This window comes from Brachycentrus maculatus, unplaced genomic scaffold (assembly GCF_059751285.1).
Source record: "Brachycentrus maculatus isolate JH-2025_06_01 unplaced genomic scaffold, ASM5975128v1 h1tg000288l, whole genome shotgun sequence".
Taxonomy (NCBI): domain Eukaryota; kingdom Metazoa; phylum Arthropoda; class Insecta; order Trichoptera; family Brachycentridae; genus Brachycentrus; species Brachycentrus maculatus.
In genome coordinates this window covers 206,024-226,751 of record NW_028281039.1, presented here as the reverse complement: position 1 = coordinate 226,751, position 20,728 = coordinate 206,024, and the positions used below count along the sequence as shown (strand labels likewise).

Genomic DNA, 20,728 nt, shown 5'->3' with positions numbered 1-20,728 from the left:
AGTGAATTGAAACCATCTGTGAATATAAAATATTTAGTGATTATTTTTATTATTTTTAACATACATATTGTCTTTGAAGTACGAAAAGTCAACAAATTCAAATTTATCTAATTGATTGTCTGAATTATATCGCTCACTCCTTTCAACAACGTCATAAATCAAAACACTTGATTTTTTAGGAGATCGTTTTTAAAGTTTAAGAATATAATACAATGCATTAAAAATAAATATCAAGCCACTTATTGAACATTTTACTGTGCAACAGATCTTTTTAGGTAAAACCTGAATGGTTTTCCCAATTTGAAAAATATTTAGTATATTTAAAAAAATAATTAAACAATACCTTTTCTTCAAAATGCAAAAACAACACGTTCTGCCCTGTAGCGGGTAAATATTAAGTTAAAAATATGCCGCTTTTGCTGGGATATAGTACATTTTCTGGGCATTCCGAAAACACGTACAATTGAAAATTGACAATTTTTGATATATGACGTTGAAAGGAGTGAGCGATATGTCAAATATGATTGGCGTACGACGCCATTTGTATAAATTACAACATCTTCCGATATTGTGATTAATTTTGTGTCATCCTGTATCATTCGTAGGGTGAATTATCTAGTGTCTGAATTTTTTAAAAAATAATTGATATAATTTGAATATTTTTTGTTTTATAAATATGCAGCAAAAGACATTGTTGGACTGTAAAAATATTATAATTTAATTTTTGACTTTTGACATTGTACGTACAGATTCTGTCCACGTTAGCGATGACGCATTGAATAATTTGTATCATACATTACTTTTGAATATGCCGGTATGAAAAGTAGTTATTTACAATAATAATAAATTTAAAAAATGTATTTTAAATGTTAATTTATTTGACTAAGCGATTGTACAATATTATTTTAAGGTATGTATAAAACCAGCTCTGTATTCTCTTTTGAAAAAGGTTGATATTTTATCAAGAAAACCACGAAATTTGCTTAAATATCAATAATTTCATTAATTGATTTGGCAGTCATTTTGTGGTAAAATCTATCCATTTTTAATTAATGTTTTACTTAGTAAATACCACTGTTTCAAAAATAGGAAATAGTGGTATTTACTAAGTATTAAAAAAATATATATATATCAACAGTTTAATCCCATGATATACGAGCGAAAATCACCAAATCCCTTAAAATCATTTTAATACACTGTATAGCATTTTGAAAATTTAGATTTTGTATCGTAATTTTTTACTTTATTCTTCTTCTAACCCTTATCCGTACCCGATGGTGCATAGGGCACTGCATCGTATTGACTCAGTGTTATCTTGATCATTAACACATGAAGGAAAGGTGATCAGCCCTCCGCTCCAGGGTAATATTGAATAAATATTAGAGTAAAAAAATCACTAATATTTATTTGACCCCCCCTGGGAATCGAACCCGGGACCTCCAGTATGGTAGACGAGCGTGCTGACCATTACACTACGGAGGTGGACAACTTACTTTATAATTACTTTATCCACACACAATGGTGCATAGGGCACTACACCATATAAACGCAGTGTCATGTTGATTGTTAACACATGAAGGAAAGGTGATCAGCCTTCCGCTTCAGGTACCAGTCCAGGGTAGTATCGAATAAATACTAGAGTGAAAAAAACACATTTGTTCATTTGACCCCCTCCCCCCGGGAATCGAACCTGGGACCTTCAGAACGGTAACAGAGCGTGCTGACCATTACACTACGGAGGCGGACAATCAATCAATTTTACGTCATATTAACTTTCAAGAACCTACTCACGTAATGTCTTAATAATAATAATAAAACCCTTATCCGCACCCCAATGGTGCATAGGGCACTGCGTCATATAAACGCAGTGTTATCTTGATCGTCTTACATATGAAGGAAAGGTGATCAGCCCTCCGCTTCAGGTACCAGTCCAGGGTAGTATTGAATAAATATTACAGTGAAAAAAATCACTTATATTTATTTTACCTCCCTTGGGAATCGAACCCGGGACCTCTAGAACGGTAGCCGAGCGTGCTGACCATTACACTACGGAGGCGGACAAATTAAAGAATATAGCATCCTTCTAACCGATTGGTGATTTGACCTTGAATGGGAGTGATGTAAATTTGTCACGGATCAATGTAATATTGTACATTTTCCTACTGGATTACTTATCAGTATTTTGTACCCCTTTTGATTTTATTTATTCCTTAAGTCATAATGTCATTTTGTATCGAAAATAAATGAGTTAATTGACCATTCTTATTGAACATGGTCAAGATATTGGTGTTTTATTTAATATATTTTACTACATCTTTTATTGGCAGGATTTCAATATCGCTCGCTCCTTTCAGCAACGTCATATATAAAAAACTTTGTTGTACGAGAGAGCACCTTGCTAGGATTGGTGTCTTTGACTCCCCCATTTGCGAGTGTCGTTTCGAAGAGGAAGACCTTAACCACATATTCTTTGTTTGCCCAATAAATGACCAAATGCCAAATTTTTTTAAATCTCTGGCCCCGCTTATTCCCCTTCCTACAGATATCCATCTCATCCTGGCGAGCAGGAACCCAATTTTGTACAGACTGTTGTTTTTCTGAAATTAAATGCAATAAATTTATAGTTTATCCTTATAATTTATATAATAATAATAAATAAAATCCTTATCCGCACCCCAATGGTGCATGGGGCACTGTGTCTTATAAACGCAGTGTTATCATGATCGTTTTACTTATGAAGGAAAGGTGATCAGCCCTCCGCTTCAGGTACCAGTCCATGGTAATATTGAATAAATATTACAGTGAAAAAATCACTTATATTTATTTTACCCCCCTTGAGAATCGAACCCGGGACCTCCAGAACGGTAGCCGAGCGTGCTGACCATTACACTACGGAGGCGGACAAAATTTATAATTTATAATTTATAGTCTATCATATTTATAATTTATAGTCTATCATATTTTATAATTAAGAATTCAATTAACTTGACATTGGCAAATGCATTGTATTACATGTGCAACGCCATTCCATATTAAAAAAATAACAATAAAAAACTTTGTTTATTGATATATGACGTTGAAAGTTGTTGAAAGTGAAAAGACCTGCATATCTATGAATAGTTACGAGTAATATTGTGTTCTTATTATGATATCGTAGTTAGCACTGTATGACGTCATACTGTGCTGAGGTACACAATGTCACAGGACTGCCCATGACCTCCACAGGCTAAAACATCCATGTCACCATTCCTCACATCGCTCACTCCTTTCAACAACGTCATATATAAAAAAACATGATTTTTCAGGAGATCGTTTTTAAAGATTAAAAATATAATAACATGTACTAAAAATAAATATCGAGCCACTTATTAAACTTTTTACTGTGCAACAGATCTTTTTAGGTAAAACCTGAATGTTTTTTCTCCATTGGAAAAATATTTAGTATATTTAAAAAAAATATTAAACAATACCTTTTCTTCAAAATGCAAAAATAACACTTTCTGCCCTGTAGCGGGTAATATTAAGTTAAAAATATGCCGCTTTTGCTGGGATATAGTACATTTTCTTGGCATTCCGAAAACATGCACAACTGAAATTTGACGATTTTTGATATATGATGTTGTTGAAAGGAGTGAGCGATAAAAGGTATTGTTTATTTATTTTTTTAAATACACTAAATATTTTTCAAATGGAAAAACATTCAGGTTTTACCTAAAAAAATCTGTTGCACAGTAAAAAGTTGAACAAGTGATTTGATATTTATTTTCAATACATTTTACTATATTTCTAAACTTAAAAATGATCTGAAAAATCAAGTTTTTTGATAAATGACGTTGTTGAAAGGAGTGAGCGATATGTACCCTAAAGCTTCCGTTCTGTGTACATTCATATTTACACTCGGAACACTAAAATGGTTTCTCGCCAGTGTAAGATAACACGTGCATTTTTAAAGTTAATACTTTTATATCTGCACTTGGACCATGAGTGTTGTGTTTCACCTGTTTTGTGAGTGAGTTTCATGAATATGTAGATACGTGCCTTCTGTTATTCAAATCCGGAAAGAAATGAGATTTTATTTTATTTATTTATTAAAAATGACGGTAAATAAACATGAATGACTCAGAAAGGCTGAAAATTATTGACATGTATATCATTACATGAAAAACCCAAAGGAACAGCCGAAAAATCAAACAATAGAAATCGGTCATTTTGTACGGGAGTTGCTACTTCGGATAACTTTCAATAGATGGCGTTCGTGGCGCATCTTTCGTTTGACAGCTGCGTCATGCTGTTATGCATTCCGTATTCCTTGCGGTTGTTTACATTTAAAAAGTCGAACACATTTAAAAATCATTTTATGTAAAAAAAGGTAGTGAATTTTGTGAATAGATTTCGTTGAAGCAAATTTAATTACATTTTGCGAACATTTTTAAAAATTAGACAGTAGAGTTAAATTGACGTTGCAGGCCTACTTCAAATTCAATCAAATGTGTTTTAACGAGACTCGCAGTCTGAGATATTGTATATTGTATTTAAATACTGAGGATTTTAAAGTTCTCATGGTAAGTTCGAGAGATTTGAGTGATTGAAAAGAATTCCTAAGTGTTTATTACAATGCCGAGGAGACGACAAGCCGACATAGGTTGTCGAAGTCAGTCAAGTGTGCGCATAGGTAAAGCACGTGAAAAACTCACTGATGACCAGCGAGAGACGTATAATGAAAAAAATCGTATTTCCATGTCCAAATTACGCTCGAAAGGGAATGAAAATGAACGAATAGCGAGTAAATTCAGAATGCGACGAATCCGTGCGAGTAAAAAACTAAGCCAACATCATGTGGATTCTAAAATTATTTGCCAAGAAACTACTCAACTCCACGATTCAACGCGGATCAAGGTGGAACCGGGAGACGTTGAAGACGCTGATCTTCCTACCGGAGAGGAAGCGTCGTATTCAGACGTACTCAAGAGCGAATCAGAATCTCTAATGGATGAATATGATATACCACAGCGTAATGTGGATTCTAAAATTATTTGGCATGAAATTCCTATAGTCAAGGCAGAACCAGGATCTGATTGTGAAGAAAGTGATACTCCCCATATTGAGGAGGAGGCACCATGTTATGACTTGACTGGACTGGGGACCAGTACTGAACTAAAGTACGAGGAGGTAGCTAGCAATATGAACTATATGGATATCGTTTATACCGACATAAAACAAGAATGTTTGGGGTCCTCTCTCCACATGGAAGGTAAATCTAATTAATTAGCACTCCATTCCTAAAGTTACTTTTATCCCGTAAATTGCCATTTTGAAATATGCATTACGACGTATTAGTTAATAATTTCCATTTTCATATCTACTTGGAATTAATAAAATAAAACAAAATCTCATTTCTTTTCAGGTTTGGATAAGAGTACGCACGTATCTACATATTCAAGAAACGTCAGTAAATCATCTCATAAAACAGGGGATAAACAGCACTCGTGTTCGAAGTGCGATTATAAAAGTCCAAAGAAAGGAAATTTAAAAGCACACATGTTAACTCACACTGGCGAGAAACCATTTTCATGTTCCGAATGTGAATATAAATGTTCACGGAAAGGACACTTAAAACGACACATGTTCATTCATACTGGTGTGAAACAACTTTCATGTTCAGAGTGTGATTACCAATGTTCACAGAAAGCTCATTTGGATATGCACATATTAACTCACACTGGCGAGAAACCATTTTCGTGTTCCGAGTGTGAATATAAATGTAGTCAGAAAGGACGCTTGACATTACACATGAAAATTCATACTGGTGTGAAAAATTATTCATGTTCCGAGTGTGATTACAAATGTTCACGAAAAGATCGTATTGAATTACACATGTTAATTCACACTGGTGAGAAAAATTATTCATGTTCCGAGTGTGGTTATAAATGTTCACGAAAAGATCGTTTAAAAGTTCATATGTTAATTCATACTGGGAAGAAAAAAATCTCTTGCTCAGTGTAAATATGAATGTTCGCAGAAATGTAATTTGAAGGTGCATGTAAGATTGCGTCATTGTGAAACGGAAAGATTTTTATGCTCGGAGTGTTTGAAATAATTACATATTAACTCAAACTGATCGAAAACCATTTTATGTTAAGAGTGTAAATATAAAGCTTTTCGAAGAAGTTATTTTAAAATACACCTGTCAACTCAAGATGGGATAACAAGTTTCCTAATTATTTCCATCCATCGGCAGTTCTTGTCTGAACTTCGAGAAGCAAACTTGACTGGGGAGGATGCAGTAGAGAATGCAGCTGACGGAAAAGCCTGGAGGCAGTGTGTGAACTCCATATGCTACACATAAGGAGTGGATATGAATAAATGATTGAATATTCAATGGGTGTGCCTCAATTTACAATTTGTTGTAATTTTTTTAATTGGACCGTGTTATCCAGAAACCACCCAACTCACAAATTGCAAAAGTTGAGTTTTTGAAGAATGCTACTTTATCGATGGTAAATTTTGATTTTGCTGAAGACACCCAACCCAAAAGATAAACACAATAGTTTTTGGAGAACTTTTTTCTAACCTACAACCAATAAATCTATGAAAAAATGTTAGAAACATACATGTGGGTTGACAGCTTTCAGTATTTTTTACGTTGAAATAATTTATTATGAAAAAATTGCAGAAAAATCTATGTGGTTTGGATGTGTTCGACTACAAGAAGAAGCAAAAACAATTTCGCTGAAAACATCCGAAATGGTTGGATGTTCATTCAATATATTTTTTAAAATTTTTCCTGAAACTATCCAACCAATTAAATACCGAACTATGACCTTATCGACGAAATAATATAAATTTTGAACATAACAAAGTAAACAATACTTCTTTATGGTAATATTAAAACAAACCTAACATCTACCATTTAACACAGTGATGTTATATATAACCGAATAAAAAATGTAGTTAAAAGGGAGCAGAGGAAAACCGATAAAAACATGGCATGATCAGGTGTGTCAAATACTTGAAAGTGGTAAGGTCAGGAGTCGAAATAATTGTCGGGTATGTATAAGGAGGATTGTACATTTTCCTATCGGATTACTCATCAGTATGATGTACCTCTTTTGATTTTATTTATTTCTTAAGTCGTTATGTAATTTTGTATCGGAAATAAATGCGTTAATCAACCATTCTTATTGGACATGTTCAAGATATCGGTGTTTTATTTATTACATTATTTATTTACAGGATTTCATTAAACCGACATGAGCGATTTTAAATGAGAATTATGTATTTGCATTCTGATAATGAAAATGGTTCATCGTCATAAGCTTCTTCTCGAAAGATAATAATTTACTTTCTTAGCGCCTTAAAATCGCTCGTAAACGAGTGGAGGCTTAATAAATCAAATAAATGATTTGTAACCAGTATGAGTTGACATGTGTATTTAAAAATAACTTATTCAGGAAACTTAATAGTTACACTCTGTACATGAAAATGGTTTCTCATTAGAATGAGTGTTTACTCAAACTGATGAGAAACTATTTTCAAGTAGAGAGTGTAACATGTTTACTTGTAATTTCGTGAACATTTATAATCGCTCACAAGGCATGAAACATCTTCACGCCGGTATGAATTAACATATATAACCTCAAGCTTCCGTTCTGCGTACATTAATATTTACACTCGGAACACGAAAATGGTTACTCGACAGTGTAAGTTAACAGTGCAAAAATCTCTTTTGTTAAGACTTTAATATTCGCACAAGGACATGAGTGCTGTGTTTTACCTGTTTTGTGAGATTTACTGACGTTTCCTGAATATGTAGATACGTGCCTTCTCTTATCCAAACCTGAAAAAAAATGCGATTTTATTTTATTTATTAATTAAAAATGACAGTAAATAGACATGACTGTCTCACAAAAGCTGGAAATTATTTAAATATATTTCATTACATGAAAATAAAGAAAAACCCAAAAAACAGCCGAAAAATCGACACAATAGAAGTCATATTGTAGAGTTGCCACTTCGGATAATTTTCAATAGATGGCGTTCGTGGCGAACCTTTCGTTTGACAGCTGCGGCATGCTGTTGATGCATTCCGTATTACGTACTGTTGTGTGGAGTCAATTACATTAAAAATCATTTTAGGTAAAAAAGGTACATGGTTGATTTTGTTAAAAGATTTCGTTAAAGCGAGTTTTATTACATTTTAAGAACTTTTTTTTCAGACGTTCTATTAAGTTTAATTGACTTAGATTCATGATGCAACGAATCCATCCGTGTCAAAAACAACACCAACGAACACAACGTCATGTGGATTCTAAAATTATTTGCCAAGAAACTCCTAAATTCCACGAATCAGCGCGGATCAAGGTGGAACCGGGAGACATTGAAGAAAATGATCTTTTTACTGGAGAAGAGGCGTCGTATTCAGACGTACCCAAGAGCGAACAAGAGTCTTTAGTAGATGGCTATAATTTACCACAACCTAATGAGGATTCTAAAATTATTTGCCAAGAAACTACTCAACTCCACGATTCAACGCGGATCAAGGTTGAACCGGGAGACATTGAAGAGGATGATCTTCCTATCGGAGAAGAGGCATCGTATTTAGACATAGTCAAGAGCGAACCAGAGTCTCTGGCGGATGGCTATCATTTATCACAATGTAATGTGGATTCTAAAATTATTTGGCATGAAATTCCTATAGTCAAGGCAGAACCAGGATCTGATTATGAAGAAAATGATACTCTCCATATTGAGGAGGGGGCACCACATTATGACATGACTGGACCGGAGACCAGCACTGAACTAAAGTCCGAGGAGGTAGATAGTAGTATAATGAGCTTAACCAATATAGATATCATTCATCCCAACATCAAACAAGAATGTTTGGAGTACTCTCTAAACATGGAAGGCAACTGTTGTAAGTAGCACCACATTCCTGAAGTAACTTCCAATTTCCATGTAATATCTGTCATTTTGAATAAATTAAATAAAACAAAATCGCTTTAAAATTCATTTCAGGTTTGGATAAGAGTACACACATATCTACATATTCAGGAAACGTCAGTAAATCATCTCGCAAAACAGGGAAAAAACAGCACTCATGTCCCAAGTGCGATTATAAAACTACAAAGAAAGGGAATTTAAAATCGCACATGTTAACTCACACTGGCGAGAAACCATATTCATGTTCCGAGTGTGAATATAAATGTACACAGGAAGGACACTTAAGACGACACATGTTCATTCATACTGGTGTAAAAAAACTTTCATGTTCAGAGTGTGATTATCAATGTTCACAGAAAGATCATTTGAAAGTGCACATATTAACTCATACTGGTGAGAAACCGTTTTCGTGTTCCGAGTGTAAATATAAATGTAAACAGAAAGGACGCTTGACATTACACATGTTAGTTCATACTGGTGTGAAAAGTTATTCATGTTCTGAGTGTGATTATAAATGTTCACGGAAGGATCGTTTTAAATCGCACATGTTAATTCATACTGGCAAAAAAACATCATCTTCTGCGGTGTAAATATTCGCAGAAATGTAATTTGAAGGTGCATGTAAGATTGCGTCATAGTGAAACGAAAAGATTTTTGTACTCAGTGTTCATATATTATTTACAAAAATACCGTTTAAAATTTAAACTTTTTGAAGATTTTTTTAAATTCACATGTCAATTCACACTGGTGACAAAGCATTTAGAAAGTAAATATGAATTTTAAAATTGAAGATAGAGACAACAAGTAAATAAAATTATACGACACGGGATGCCTTGCAAAAGCTTTTTAAAAATACTGAAGAAGTTTTCAAAATTATCCAAGATGGGATAACAAGTGTCCTAAATATTTCCATCCATCGGCAGTTCTTGTCTGAACTTCGAGAAGTGAACCTGACTAGGGAGGATGCAGTAGAGAATGCAGCTGACAGAAATGCCTGGAGGCAGTGTGTGTATAAATTATTGAATATTCAGTGGGTATGCTTCAGAAAAGTTATTTTAAAAAATCCATTGCTTAGATGAATGGCCTCTTTGGTATCCACTTCACACGAGGGGGTACGTTTAGAGGTATTGAAGCCTTTTGTCACCCTAATTAATATTGAAAATGAATAAAATACCAATAGCTCGACCGTGGCCAATAAGAATGGTTGATCAACACATTTATCTGCTATACAAGATGACATTACATCAAAGAATGATCATCAATCCTTCGTCTATCAAGAATATATGAATGAAAATAAACAGATAAATATTTCTAAGTAAATACGCAAAACCCTTTTCAATTTATAAAATAAAAGCTTTTGAATCTAATAATGCTTTGTATGTTTAATTTATCACCGTACATACACATATAAAATGGAATATATTTTTAGAAAAAAAAAACTCAACAAGCAATCGAAAAATGTTTAATTATCTCATTTATACATACATCAATCCAGAACATTTAAGGAAACTACATTAAATATAATTAAATCGCGTACATTTTTTAGATGTTTTTTTTTTGAATTTTGAAAATACTACCTCAAGGGTGTTTCTAAAGATATGATGATAATGATCGATAAGAAATAAAACGTCATCAATCATCTCGGGGCGTCGAGTAGGTTGAGTTTGGGGGGAGGGGAGAAGAGGAGTCATCGTATTATTATTATTACGCCTTCTAAGGCAGGAGCACGCCCCGGATATTGGGCAAGACGCCACCTTGAGCGATGGTCACACCGTAGAGCAGCTTTTTCAGCTCTTCGTCGTTACGGATGGCCAACTGCAGATGGCGGTGGATGATTCTGGTCATCTTGCTATCCCTAGCCGGCTAACTCTTCGCCGGTCACTTGCTGACGGGGCGAGGTACACGAGCTCACCGACCCCGACTCTCTCGGTATAGTTGGCAGCCTGTGGAAACGGCTCTCGGGGAATTGGAGGCCAGCGGGGTTCGAATGGGACATTGCCTTTCGCTTCACTTTGTCTCCCTTTCCGCGAACATTTCGATGTGTCTCTGAAGTTTTCTATTTTAGCTAGCTGTTTTTTTTTCGACTGCCTACATAGTGTAAGCTCGGCTACCGTACTGGAGGTCCCGGGTTTGATTTCCAGGGGGAGGTCAAATAAATATATGATTTTTTCACTCTGATATTTATTCAATTGGACTGGTATCTGAAGCGGAGGTCTTTCCTGCATGTGTTATTCATTAATCGTTAGACCAAGATAATACTGCGTTTATATGATGCAGTGCTCTATCCACCCTCGGGTTCGGATTAGCGTTTGAAGTTTTCTTTTACTAATTGCATGTATGAGGTTGTCGCTCAATCCCATGAAGTTTAAAAGTTTGAAGAGTTTAACGTTATGCAAGGATATTCTTTTTCGCAAAGCTTTAATAACAAATAGACGCCGGAGTAACCACGTGTTCATGGATTGCCTTTCTTTTATACTCTCAATCATGACGTGACAACAAATGTGTTTTCAAGTATAATTACTAGAAATAAACATAATTACAGTTTGACGTAAGAATGAGTTAACGCGTGCTTCTTTAAATCTGCCTTTCGTGAACATTGATATCGACATTCTAAACAAGCGAAAGGTTTGACGCCAGTATGTGTAATCATGTGTAATTTTAAACTTACTCTCCGTAAACATGTGTAATGACACTCTGAGCATGAGTAGGGTTTGACGCCAGTATGAGTTAACATGTGTGATTTTAAATGCTCTTTTAGTGAACATTTATACTGACACTCAGAGCATGAGAAAGGTTTGACGCCAGAATGAGTTAACATATGTTTCTTTAAATCCCCTTTTCGTGAACATTTATATGGACATTCTAAGCAAGAGTAAGGTTTGAGGCCAGAATGGGAAACCATGTGTAATTTTAAATCGGTTTTCTGTGAACATTCATAGTGACACATTGAGCATGAGAAAAGTTTGACGCGAGTGTGAATTAACACGTGTTTCTTTAAATCTGCTTTTCGTGAACATTTGTACTGACATTCTAAGCAAGTGAAAAGTTTGACGCCAGTATGAGTTAGCATGTGTTTCTTTAAATCACCTTTTCGCGAACATTTATACGGACATTCTACGCAAGAGTAAGGTTTGAGGTCAGAATGAGTAATCATATGTAATTTCAAATTTGCTTTCAGTGAACACTTATAATGACACATTGAGCATGAAAACAGATCGACGCCAGTATGATTTAACGAGTGTTTTTTTAAATCTGATTTTCGTGAACATTTATATTGACATTCTAAGCAAGAGAAAGGTTTGACGCCAGTGTGAATTACCATGTGTAATTTTAAATTGCCTTTGTGAGAACATTTATACGGACAATCTGAGCATGAGAAAAGTTTAAGGCCAGTATGAGAAACCATGTGCTTATTTAAGTCCCCTTTCCGTGAACATTTATAATGACACTCTGAACACGAAAATGGTTTCTTATTAGCATGAGTTAAAACTTGACTCTTAAAATGTTTTTTTCCCGAATTTTCATATGTACACCCGGAATGTGGGGGTTGTATTTTCCTTGAAGTATTAGAATATTTACGGATATTTCCTGAATTTGAGGATGTATGTCTGGTTTCATCAAAATCTGAAAAACAATTGCAATTTTATTAAATTAAAATGACAGTAAATAGACACGACTGTCTCAGAGACCTGGATATTATTTATGTATAACCAGTGCTGAGAGTGTAGATGATTATTTATTCTTATAGGCTGCAGAACAATAAGTCGATGGTTATTTTTTAAATAAAATGTAAATGTTAAAAATGGAGTACGGTTAGAGCTGCGTGCAGTTATTACATAATTTTGCAATGCACTTACTAGATTCTATTTTCATGTGGCGAAGGGGATCCAGAGATGCCTGTTTAATATTAGGACAGGTAATGTCAATGTCAATGGACTTAAGAGCAGCACTGGTCTCTGGAACAGCTAGCTCCTGTCCTGATTCATGTTGGGTCTTGGTGTATTTTGGATCTTCAGGGTAGATTATCTCAGTCTTAATAGCTGAATATGATACATCTCCACTACACTGTGGAACATTGGAGATAAATCTATCAGCCTCTGGTTCACTTTTGGGTATAAAACAACATGGTATTTCCTCACCATTTTCATCTTCAGTTCTTAGTTCTTCTTTTATAATTGGAACTTCGAGGTAGGTGTTCTCATTTTTAACACCACAATACGATATATTTTCGCTACAGCGTGGAATATTACAAATGACCCTGTTAGACTCTGGTTCCAGTTTGACTCTGACAGGAGATAATGCCCCTTCCTCAGTATGGAGAATATTATCTTCCACATCTTCCGGTTCAACCTTGATATACAAAGAAGTATTCTCCATCTGTTGTTCAACTCTGTATATTTCTCCAGTTTATGAATCACCTGCAATTATTGCAATATTATAACACCGCGTTAGGTATCAAAGGATTAAGTTTGGTACGGGTTCGATAAACATTCTATAATCTCCTGACAGGGCGGAATGATCGTTAGCACGAATGTACGAATATAAGCATACTTTTCAATTTGTGTTCAATTATAATTTTGTGTATAAAGGTAAACTGCTTAGTTGGTAATCAAAGGGTGATTTGTGTAAAATGGTTACTTTTGAGTGTAAATGTGGTTTTATCAAAGCTGAGATAAACTTATCGATAAAATTTTTAAAAAGGTGTGTTGAGATGGTTTGGACATGTAGAACGAATGGGTGAGGAAAGAACGGTAAAACAAATTTATGAGGCGAATGTAATTGGAAAAAGGAGCGGAAGAAGACCGAGAAAAACTTGACACGATCAGGTATGCCAAATACTTAAAAGTGGTCAGGTTAGGAGTCGAAACAATCGGCGGGTATATATGAGGAGATGCATGAACGTGGAAGAGGCGAAGAATGTTTGCAAAGACAGAGTGGTGTGGCGTTCTTTTCTCTCTACCTACCCCTGCAGAGTAGCGGCGTGATGGTTAGTTAGTTAATTTTTAATGCTATATTGACAGAACGCTTTTAAACTCAGAGGACATAGTCATGTGCACGCCTGACAGGCTTGACTTGTAAAGACATAGCACATAATATGGACAAAACAAAAGTTTAATATGTATGTATACGTACTAATTAAAATGATCTATTCGTTACTAATGCATTAAATAGTAAAAAAGAAATATATTACTTAGATTAAAAACATTATCACTTGAATAAGATTAGTGCACACAATAAGGTAAAGTACATAGACAATAAAGTAAGCATAGACATTAGGCCATCTCTGACGACAATAATTGTGCTAGATACCTACTTACAAAAAAAGAGGAACGAGTCTAAACCCACAACTAATATAAACTATTATTTACTCTTGATTTACATCATCTGTATATATATATATATAAAAACAGAACAGCGAGTCATTACTTTATACATTGAAGAATATATGAAGAATAAACATAAAAATTATTATAGGTAATATACGAAAAATACGAAAGAGCATTTTTATGAAAAAAAACGACATACTTTTCATAATCTTTTAATGCTTCATATATTTAATTTATCACCGCACATACATACAACGAAAAAAATCTAAGGAAGAAAAACCCGCTCAAGTGAGATGAAATATGTTTTATTTTTCGAATAATACAAAATCCATAAGAATTTGAAAATCAAACACATGTCGTTACAACAAGCAGAATAACGTCATTATATTAAAATATATATTTTGCAAATTTTTCAGTTCAAAATTCTATTAGATTATTAAATACATTGCTTATTCACAAAATTCATCTTATTTACTTGACTTTATCCGGATTGTCGTGTGCATTAATCGGAATTCAGAGATGTATATTTTGATATGCCTCGTAGCAAGTTTTGCTAAGTGAGTTGTTCATCAAAAAATGTATTAAAAAAGTAAAAAAATAAACTAATAAAAATGACAAAAGCTAAAGCATATTATTAGTAATGTATTAATGTATCGCTTTAAAGAATAAGGCGCTTATGATTTCTTTATGAAGCTGAAACACATGTCGTCAGCACGAAAAAAAATTTATTAAGGAACAAAGAAAACTACAGTTTTACATCAGTATGGGTTAACATGTGTTTCTTTAAATCTGCTTTTCGTGAACATTGATACCGACATTCTGAACAAGCGAAAGGTTTGACGCCAGTATGTGTAATCATGTGTAATTTTAAGCTTACTCTCCGTAAACATGTATAATGACATTCTGAGCATGAGTAGGGTTTGACGCCAGTATGAGTTAACATGTGTGATTTTAAATGCTCTTTTAGTGAACATTTATACTGACACTTAGAGCATGAAAAAACTTTGACGCCAGAATGAGTTAACATATGTTTCTTTAAATCTCCTTTTCGTGGACATTTATATGGACATTCTAAGCAAGAGTACGGTTTGAGACCAGTATGGATAACCATGTGCAATTTTAAATTTACTTTCTGTAAACATCTATATGGACACTCAGAGCATGAGAAAAGTCTGACGCCAGTATGAGTTAACACGTGTTTCTTCAAATCTGATTTACGTGAACATTTATATTGACATTGTAAGCAAGAGAAAGGTTTGACGCCAGTATGGGTTACCATGTGTAACTTTAAGTTGCCTTTCTGAGAACATTTATACTGACAATCTGAGCATGAAAAAAGTTTGAGACCAGTATGAGAGACCATGTGCTTATTTAACTCGCCTTTCCGTGAACATTTATATTGACACTCTGAGCATGAAAATGGTTTATTTCCAGTAATAGTTAAAGCGTGACTTTTGAAATGTCCTTTGCCCAAACTTTCACATTCACGCCTTGAATATGGCTGTTGTATTTTCTTTTGTGTGTAAGAATATTTGCTGTTATTTCCTGAATATGTAGATGGGCGTCTGCTGTCACCAAAATCTGAAAACAATTGCAATTTTATTTAATTATAATGATAGACATGATTTTCTGAAGAGCCTATTTATATATATAATCAGTAGTGAGAGCGTAGATGAATGTAGAATATTAGCGGCAGTCCAATAAGGCAATGAATTATTTAAGGATAAAAATAACTTTGGGATTAAGATATGGTAAAAATGGAGTATGATTAGAGCCATTCCCATTTAATAACTTTTATTTAATAAATATATAATAATAATAAGTTAATTTCGTAATCAGAATTAAAATAAATCAAAAGAATCAATTTCCATGTTGGTAAAGGAATCCAGACATTCCTGTTTTATACCAGGACAAGTAATAGTACAAGCAATTGTAAGAGTACGATTAGAGATGCTTGAACTTAGTACATGGTTTAATGTACTTACTAGATTCAGTTTCCATGTTGCGAAGGGAATCCAGTGATGCCTTCTTAATATCAGGACAGATAATGACAGCACTGGTCTCTGGAACAGCTTGCGCCTGTCCTGATTCATGATGGGTCTTGATGTATATTGGAGCTGAATATGACATTTCTCCACTACACTGTGGAAGATTAGAGATAACTCTATCAGCCTCTGGTGCCCTTCTGTATATGAAAGAACATGGTATTTCCTCACAATTTTCATTTTCAGTTCTTAGTTCTTCCTTTATAATTGGAACTTCGAGGAAGATTTTCTCATTTTTAACACCACAATACGATATTTTTTCACTACAACATGTAATATTACTAATGAGCCTATTAGACTCTGGTTCCAGTTTGGCTCTGACAGGAGATAATACCCCATCCCCAGTATGGAGGTCATCTTCTTCGTCTCCCGGTTCAACCTTGATATACACTGAAGAGATCTCCATCTGTTGTTTAACTCTTCATACGTCTATTTCTCCAGTATATTAATCACTTGCAATTATTACATTATAACTCCATGAAGTACCAGAATATTTAGTTCGGTCCATGTTTTAATGCTTATAATCGACGTGGGAGCTAAAAGAGGGTTATATCAATGCACGTAATGTTTTCTTGACAGAACGATTTAAAACTCAGAGGACGTAGTCATTATGTGCACACTTCTGGAGTTATCATTTGACGTGTTTGACTTTTAACAGCCTAGCTCATTATACATATATAATAAAAATTATCTCTTCGTTATACTATACGTACCAATTATAACGAACTATATTGGTTACATTAATTATTACCACAGGAATAAATAAAATCATACGGATGAAGGATCGAGTTATGAAAAATACATAGACAAAATACAAATATAGTCATAGACATTTAGCCATCGCTAGGAAAAATAATTGTAGTAGGTACCTACATAAAAGGGGAAACGAGTTTTTTTTTACCATCAGAGGTATTTCGCGAAACTTAGAACAGCTTAGGTTTTTGATAGATATTATACTGATGAACTTAAAACAAAATATAAATGAAATTTTCTCGGTCTAAGACTACTTAAAAGGAATACGTCATATTATGGGACACCCTGTATGTATATATACATATATATATATATATATATATATATATATATATATATATATATATATATATATATATATATATATATATAAATATATATATATATATATATATATATATATGTATATATATATATATATATATATATATATATATATATATATATATATATATATATATATATATATATATATATATATATATATATATATATACATATATATATTTATATATATATATATATATATATATATATATATATATATATATATATATATATATATATATATATATATATATATATATATATATATATATATATATATATATATATATACATATATATATATATATATATAAATATATATATAAATATATAAAAAAAATAAAAACTCTAAAAAACAGTTTGATTTTAATATTAAATATGTAGATTAAAATGGAGCTCTACAAATAAAACGCAAAATCTATAAACAAATTCAATGTATTTGACGTTATACAATTTTTCTTTATGTATGAGGCACAATGAAAATTTTTTTTTTTAAAATATTATCTTTTTTCAAAATTTAGTATAGAATAATTATTATGACTAAATAATTCATCGGTTCATATAGATTACACACAATTATCATATTATTTTTTTATATCTCAACATAGATGAAGAACCATATGGAAGTCTGGGCATTTACGGGATTACGACCGTCATGGGCTGGTTTAAGTGCACTTAACACACGTGTAACGTTCACCAATTCTACCCATGATTGATTCTTGGAAGTTGTTCTTGGAAGTCTTGGAAGTCTTGATACATGATCCAATTTTGAAACATTACACTTGAATCACTAGCGAAAAACATTTTGAGTGTGTCCAAATACTTGTCACAAATCTGGATTATCTCCAATTATATGAGTTATTTTTCATGTTACATTTTTATCAATATGAGCATGAAAATGGTTTCCTACTTACGGGAATGAGTGTACATGTGTCGTTTTAAACACCTTTTAGCTGTACATTTATATAGACACTCTACGCATGAGAATGGTTTCACCCCAGTGTGAGTTGACATGTGCTTTTTTAAATTCTCCTTACATGAACCTTTATACTGACAATCCAAACAGGAGAAGGGTTTCTCATTAGTATGAGTTAACTTGTGCCGGACTAAATTTCTTTTATCTGAACATTTATACTGACACTCGAAGCACGAGAATGGTTTTTCACCATTATGCGTTGCCATGTGTCGTTTTAATTGTGCTTTATCCAAAGATTTATAGTTACATTCTAAACATGAAAAGGGTATTGCACCAGAATGAGTAAACGCGTGTCTTCTTAAAGTTTTTTACGTGAACATTTATATTCACAATCTAAACAAAAGTAGGTTTTCTTAACAGAATGAACGATCATGTGTTTATTCAAATTCGTTTTGAATGAACATTTATACTGACACTCTGAGCAAGAGAAGGGTTTTTCACCAAGATGAGTTAACATGTGTCGTTTTAAAATCCCTTTTCGTGAACATATATATACTGACAGTGTGGGCACAATATTGGTTTCACGCTTGAATGAGTTAAAATGTGCTTTCTTAAAGTCCTTTTAAATTAACATTTATTGTTTGTAAAAAAATTGAGTTTATCAATCGACTTGTTTTCGAGTTTTGCGTACACAAACATACGAGAACTTTATTTTATACAAATACATTCAGTTATTTTTAATTTGGTACAAGTTAATAGGCTGTATCAGAGTAGCTAAAATGCCTCAGGTTTGCTATCCCTAGTCTTGATATTCCAACTTTTAAATTTTCCTTTTTTTAAATACCTAATGTCCAAGTTTTTTTTAAAAGCTTGACTGCAGATAAAATAATAAGGATTGGAAAGGTAAATGTTAAAAATAGATCACAAACACTAAGACTAATTGAAAGCTAATCTCTCTTGAATTTATTTAGCAATCGACGGATATCGAACCCATTACGCTAGTTTCGCAGTCAAGTGTTTACTCAACTACGCCACAGCGCCTATCTAAACTAACTTTAAAATTTAGCCAAGTCTTATGCAACACCGCTTATCATTGTTTTGCTTTAGCTCCAACTTTATGAGTTTTATAGCCAATTCCTACTTATGATTGGGTTTACTCTTTATGTTTAAATGGGATACGTTGCCTCTTCCCTAGTATGGAGAATATCTTCTTTATCTTTTGTTTCCGCTTTGATCCTAACTGAAAGGAGTTTCACTGTTCATAAATCATTTAGTGCCAGTCGACAAATTTTCCCTGTATTTTTTCACCAAATAAATGTACTTTAAGTATTATTATATATTATAAAGTTTAATTCTGTTCCGCATGTAATATTCATTTATTTAATTTTTATATATATACTCGGGCTGAGAGGTTATAATTATACGCCGCGATCGAACTAAAGATCTACCTTTGTGAAAATGAATCACTTCCTATCGTTTCTTGAGTAGATACCAATTTTTCTAAGTTACGTCGCATTATCTATACTTTTCTATTATTGTCAATGTTTCTCTTGAAATAGCGTCCGTGTCGCTTGAGTACAGTGGAGTTCAGTGCTAGATATAATAATAGTGTTTCAACGAAAATGTTTATGCCATGTAGGGATTTCCGCTTATGAAAGATCGGTTTAATGGTGTTTCTATAATCGCTGCGTATTTTGTGACTCCCAAACGGGAGCAGATACCAATATCTGTCAAAGTTTGGATGTGAAAACAACTATTGAATATATTGAATTAAGTTCACATTACTTACTGTATTAATTAACACGGATTTATAAAAGCACAAAAAAAGTTTCAGCTTGTCAATTAGACTACTGAAGAACTGATGGAACCCCCTTCAGTAAGGGTCAAGGCGAAACCGCAAGATGTGGATGTGGATATTCTTCATACTGGAGTAGGGGCATCATGCCCTGTTATACCCAAAAGCGAACCAGAAACCGATAGAGTCATCATTAATATTCCAATCTGTAAGAGAGATGTATCATATTCCGATTTAAAGGAGGAAATAACATACCCAGAAGTTCCAATTGTAAAGATCGAATACGAATCTTGCAATGAAGAGGGTGATGATGCTGGAGAAGGGACATCATCTCCTGACGTTAGTGAACCGTGTACCAGTGCCAAACTACAGTACGAGGAGGCAACTGGCAAGGTAGTGCCCTACACCGAAATCGATATTGAATATGCCAACATTAAACAAGCATGTTCGGAATCCTCTGGTATATTTAAAGCAGATCCCAGTGAGTAATACTAAATTCCTTTTGACCTATCATTATTTTTACTTATTTATTTTTTTACAAAAATGTTAATAAAATTAGTATATAACCACTCACCGAGATTTTTACGTCTACCGGTTTCGAGACGTACCCGTCTCTTCGTCAGGA

General features: G+C 33.4%; 1 protein-coding gene and 2 long non-coding RNA genes across 4 annotated transcripts; 1 reads left to right on the top strand and 2 right to left on the bottom strand.

Moving 5' to 3' along the window:
• The first annotated feature begins 8,007 nt into the window (after positions 1 to 8,007).
• On the top strand, positions 8,008 to 10,379 carry LOC148305063 (uncharacterized). The gene is made up of 3 exons (XM_088267297.1): positions 8,008 to 8,136; positions 8,217 to 8,914; positions 9,016 to 10,379. Exons 2-3 carry the CDS (start codon positions 8,248 to 8,250, stop codon positions 9,528 to 9,530), a joined length of 1,182 nt encoding a protein of 393 aa, XP_088123423.1. The 5' UTR covers positions 8,008 to 8,136; positions 8,217 to 8,247; the 3' UTR covers positions 9,531 to 10,379.
• A 9-nt stretch (positions 10,380 to 10,388) lies between these two features.
• On the bottom strand, positions 10,389 to 14,202 carry LOC148305062 (uncharacterized). 2 transcript variants are annotated; one of them, XR_015838248.1, is made up of 3 exons: positions 14,074 to 14,202; positions 12,798 to 13,358; positions 10,389 to 12,564 (listed from the first exon to the last, which is right to left on the bottom strand). It is a non-coding gene; the product is annotated as an uncharacterized LOC148305062 (long non-coding RNA). The 2 variants fall into 2 exon arrangements; XR_015838249.1 differs by having other exon boundaries at positions 14,132 to 14,202.
• A 354-nt stretch (positions 14,203 to 14,556) lies between these two features.
• Positions 14,557 to 17,127, bottom strand: LOC148305061 (uncharacterized). Its single transcript, XR_015838246.1, has 2 exons — positions 16,253 to 17,127; positions 14,557 to 15,848 (listed from the first exon to the last, which is right to left on the bottom strand). It is a non-coding gene; the product is annotated as an uncharacterized LOC148305061 (long non-coding RNA).
• Positions 17,128 to 20,728: the final 3,601 nt, after the last annotated feature.

Excerpts from the sequence above, each read along its gene's own strand:
- LOC148305063 (XM_088267297.1), top strand. The coding sequence starts at position 8,248 with ATGATGCAACGAATCCATCCGTGTCAAAAACAACACCAACGAACACAA. Across the intron at positions 8,915-9,015 it reads AAACATGGAAGGCAACTGTT|GTTTGGATAAGAGTACACAC; the intron begins GTAAGTAGCACC and ends AATTCATTTCAG.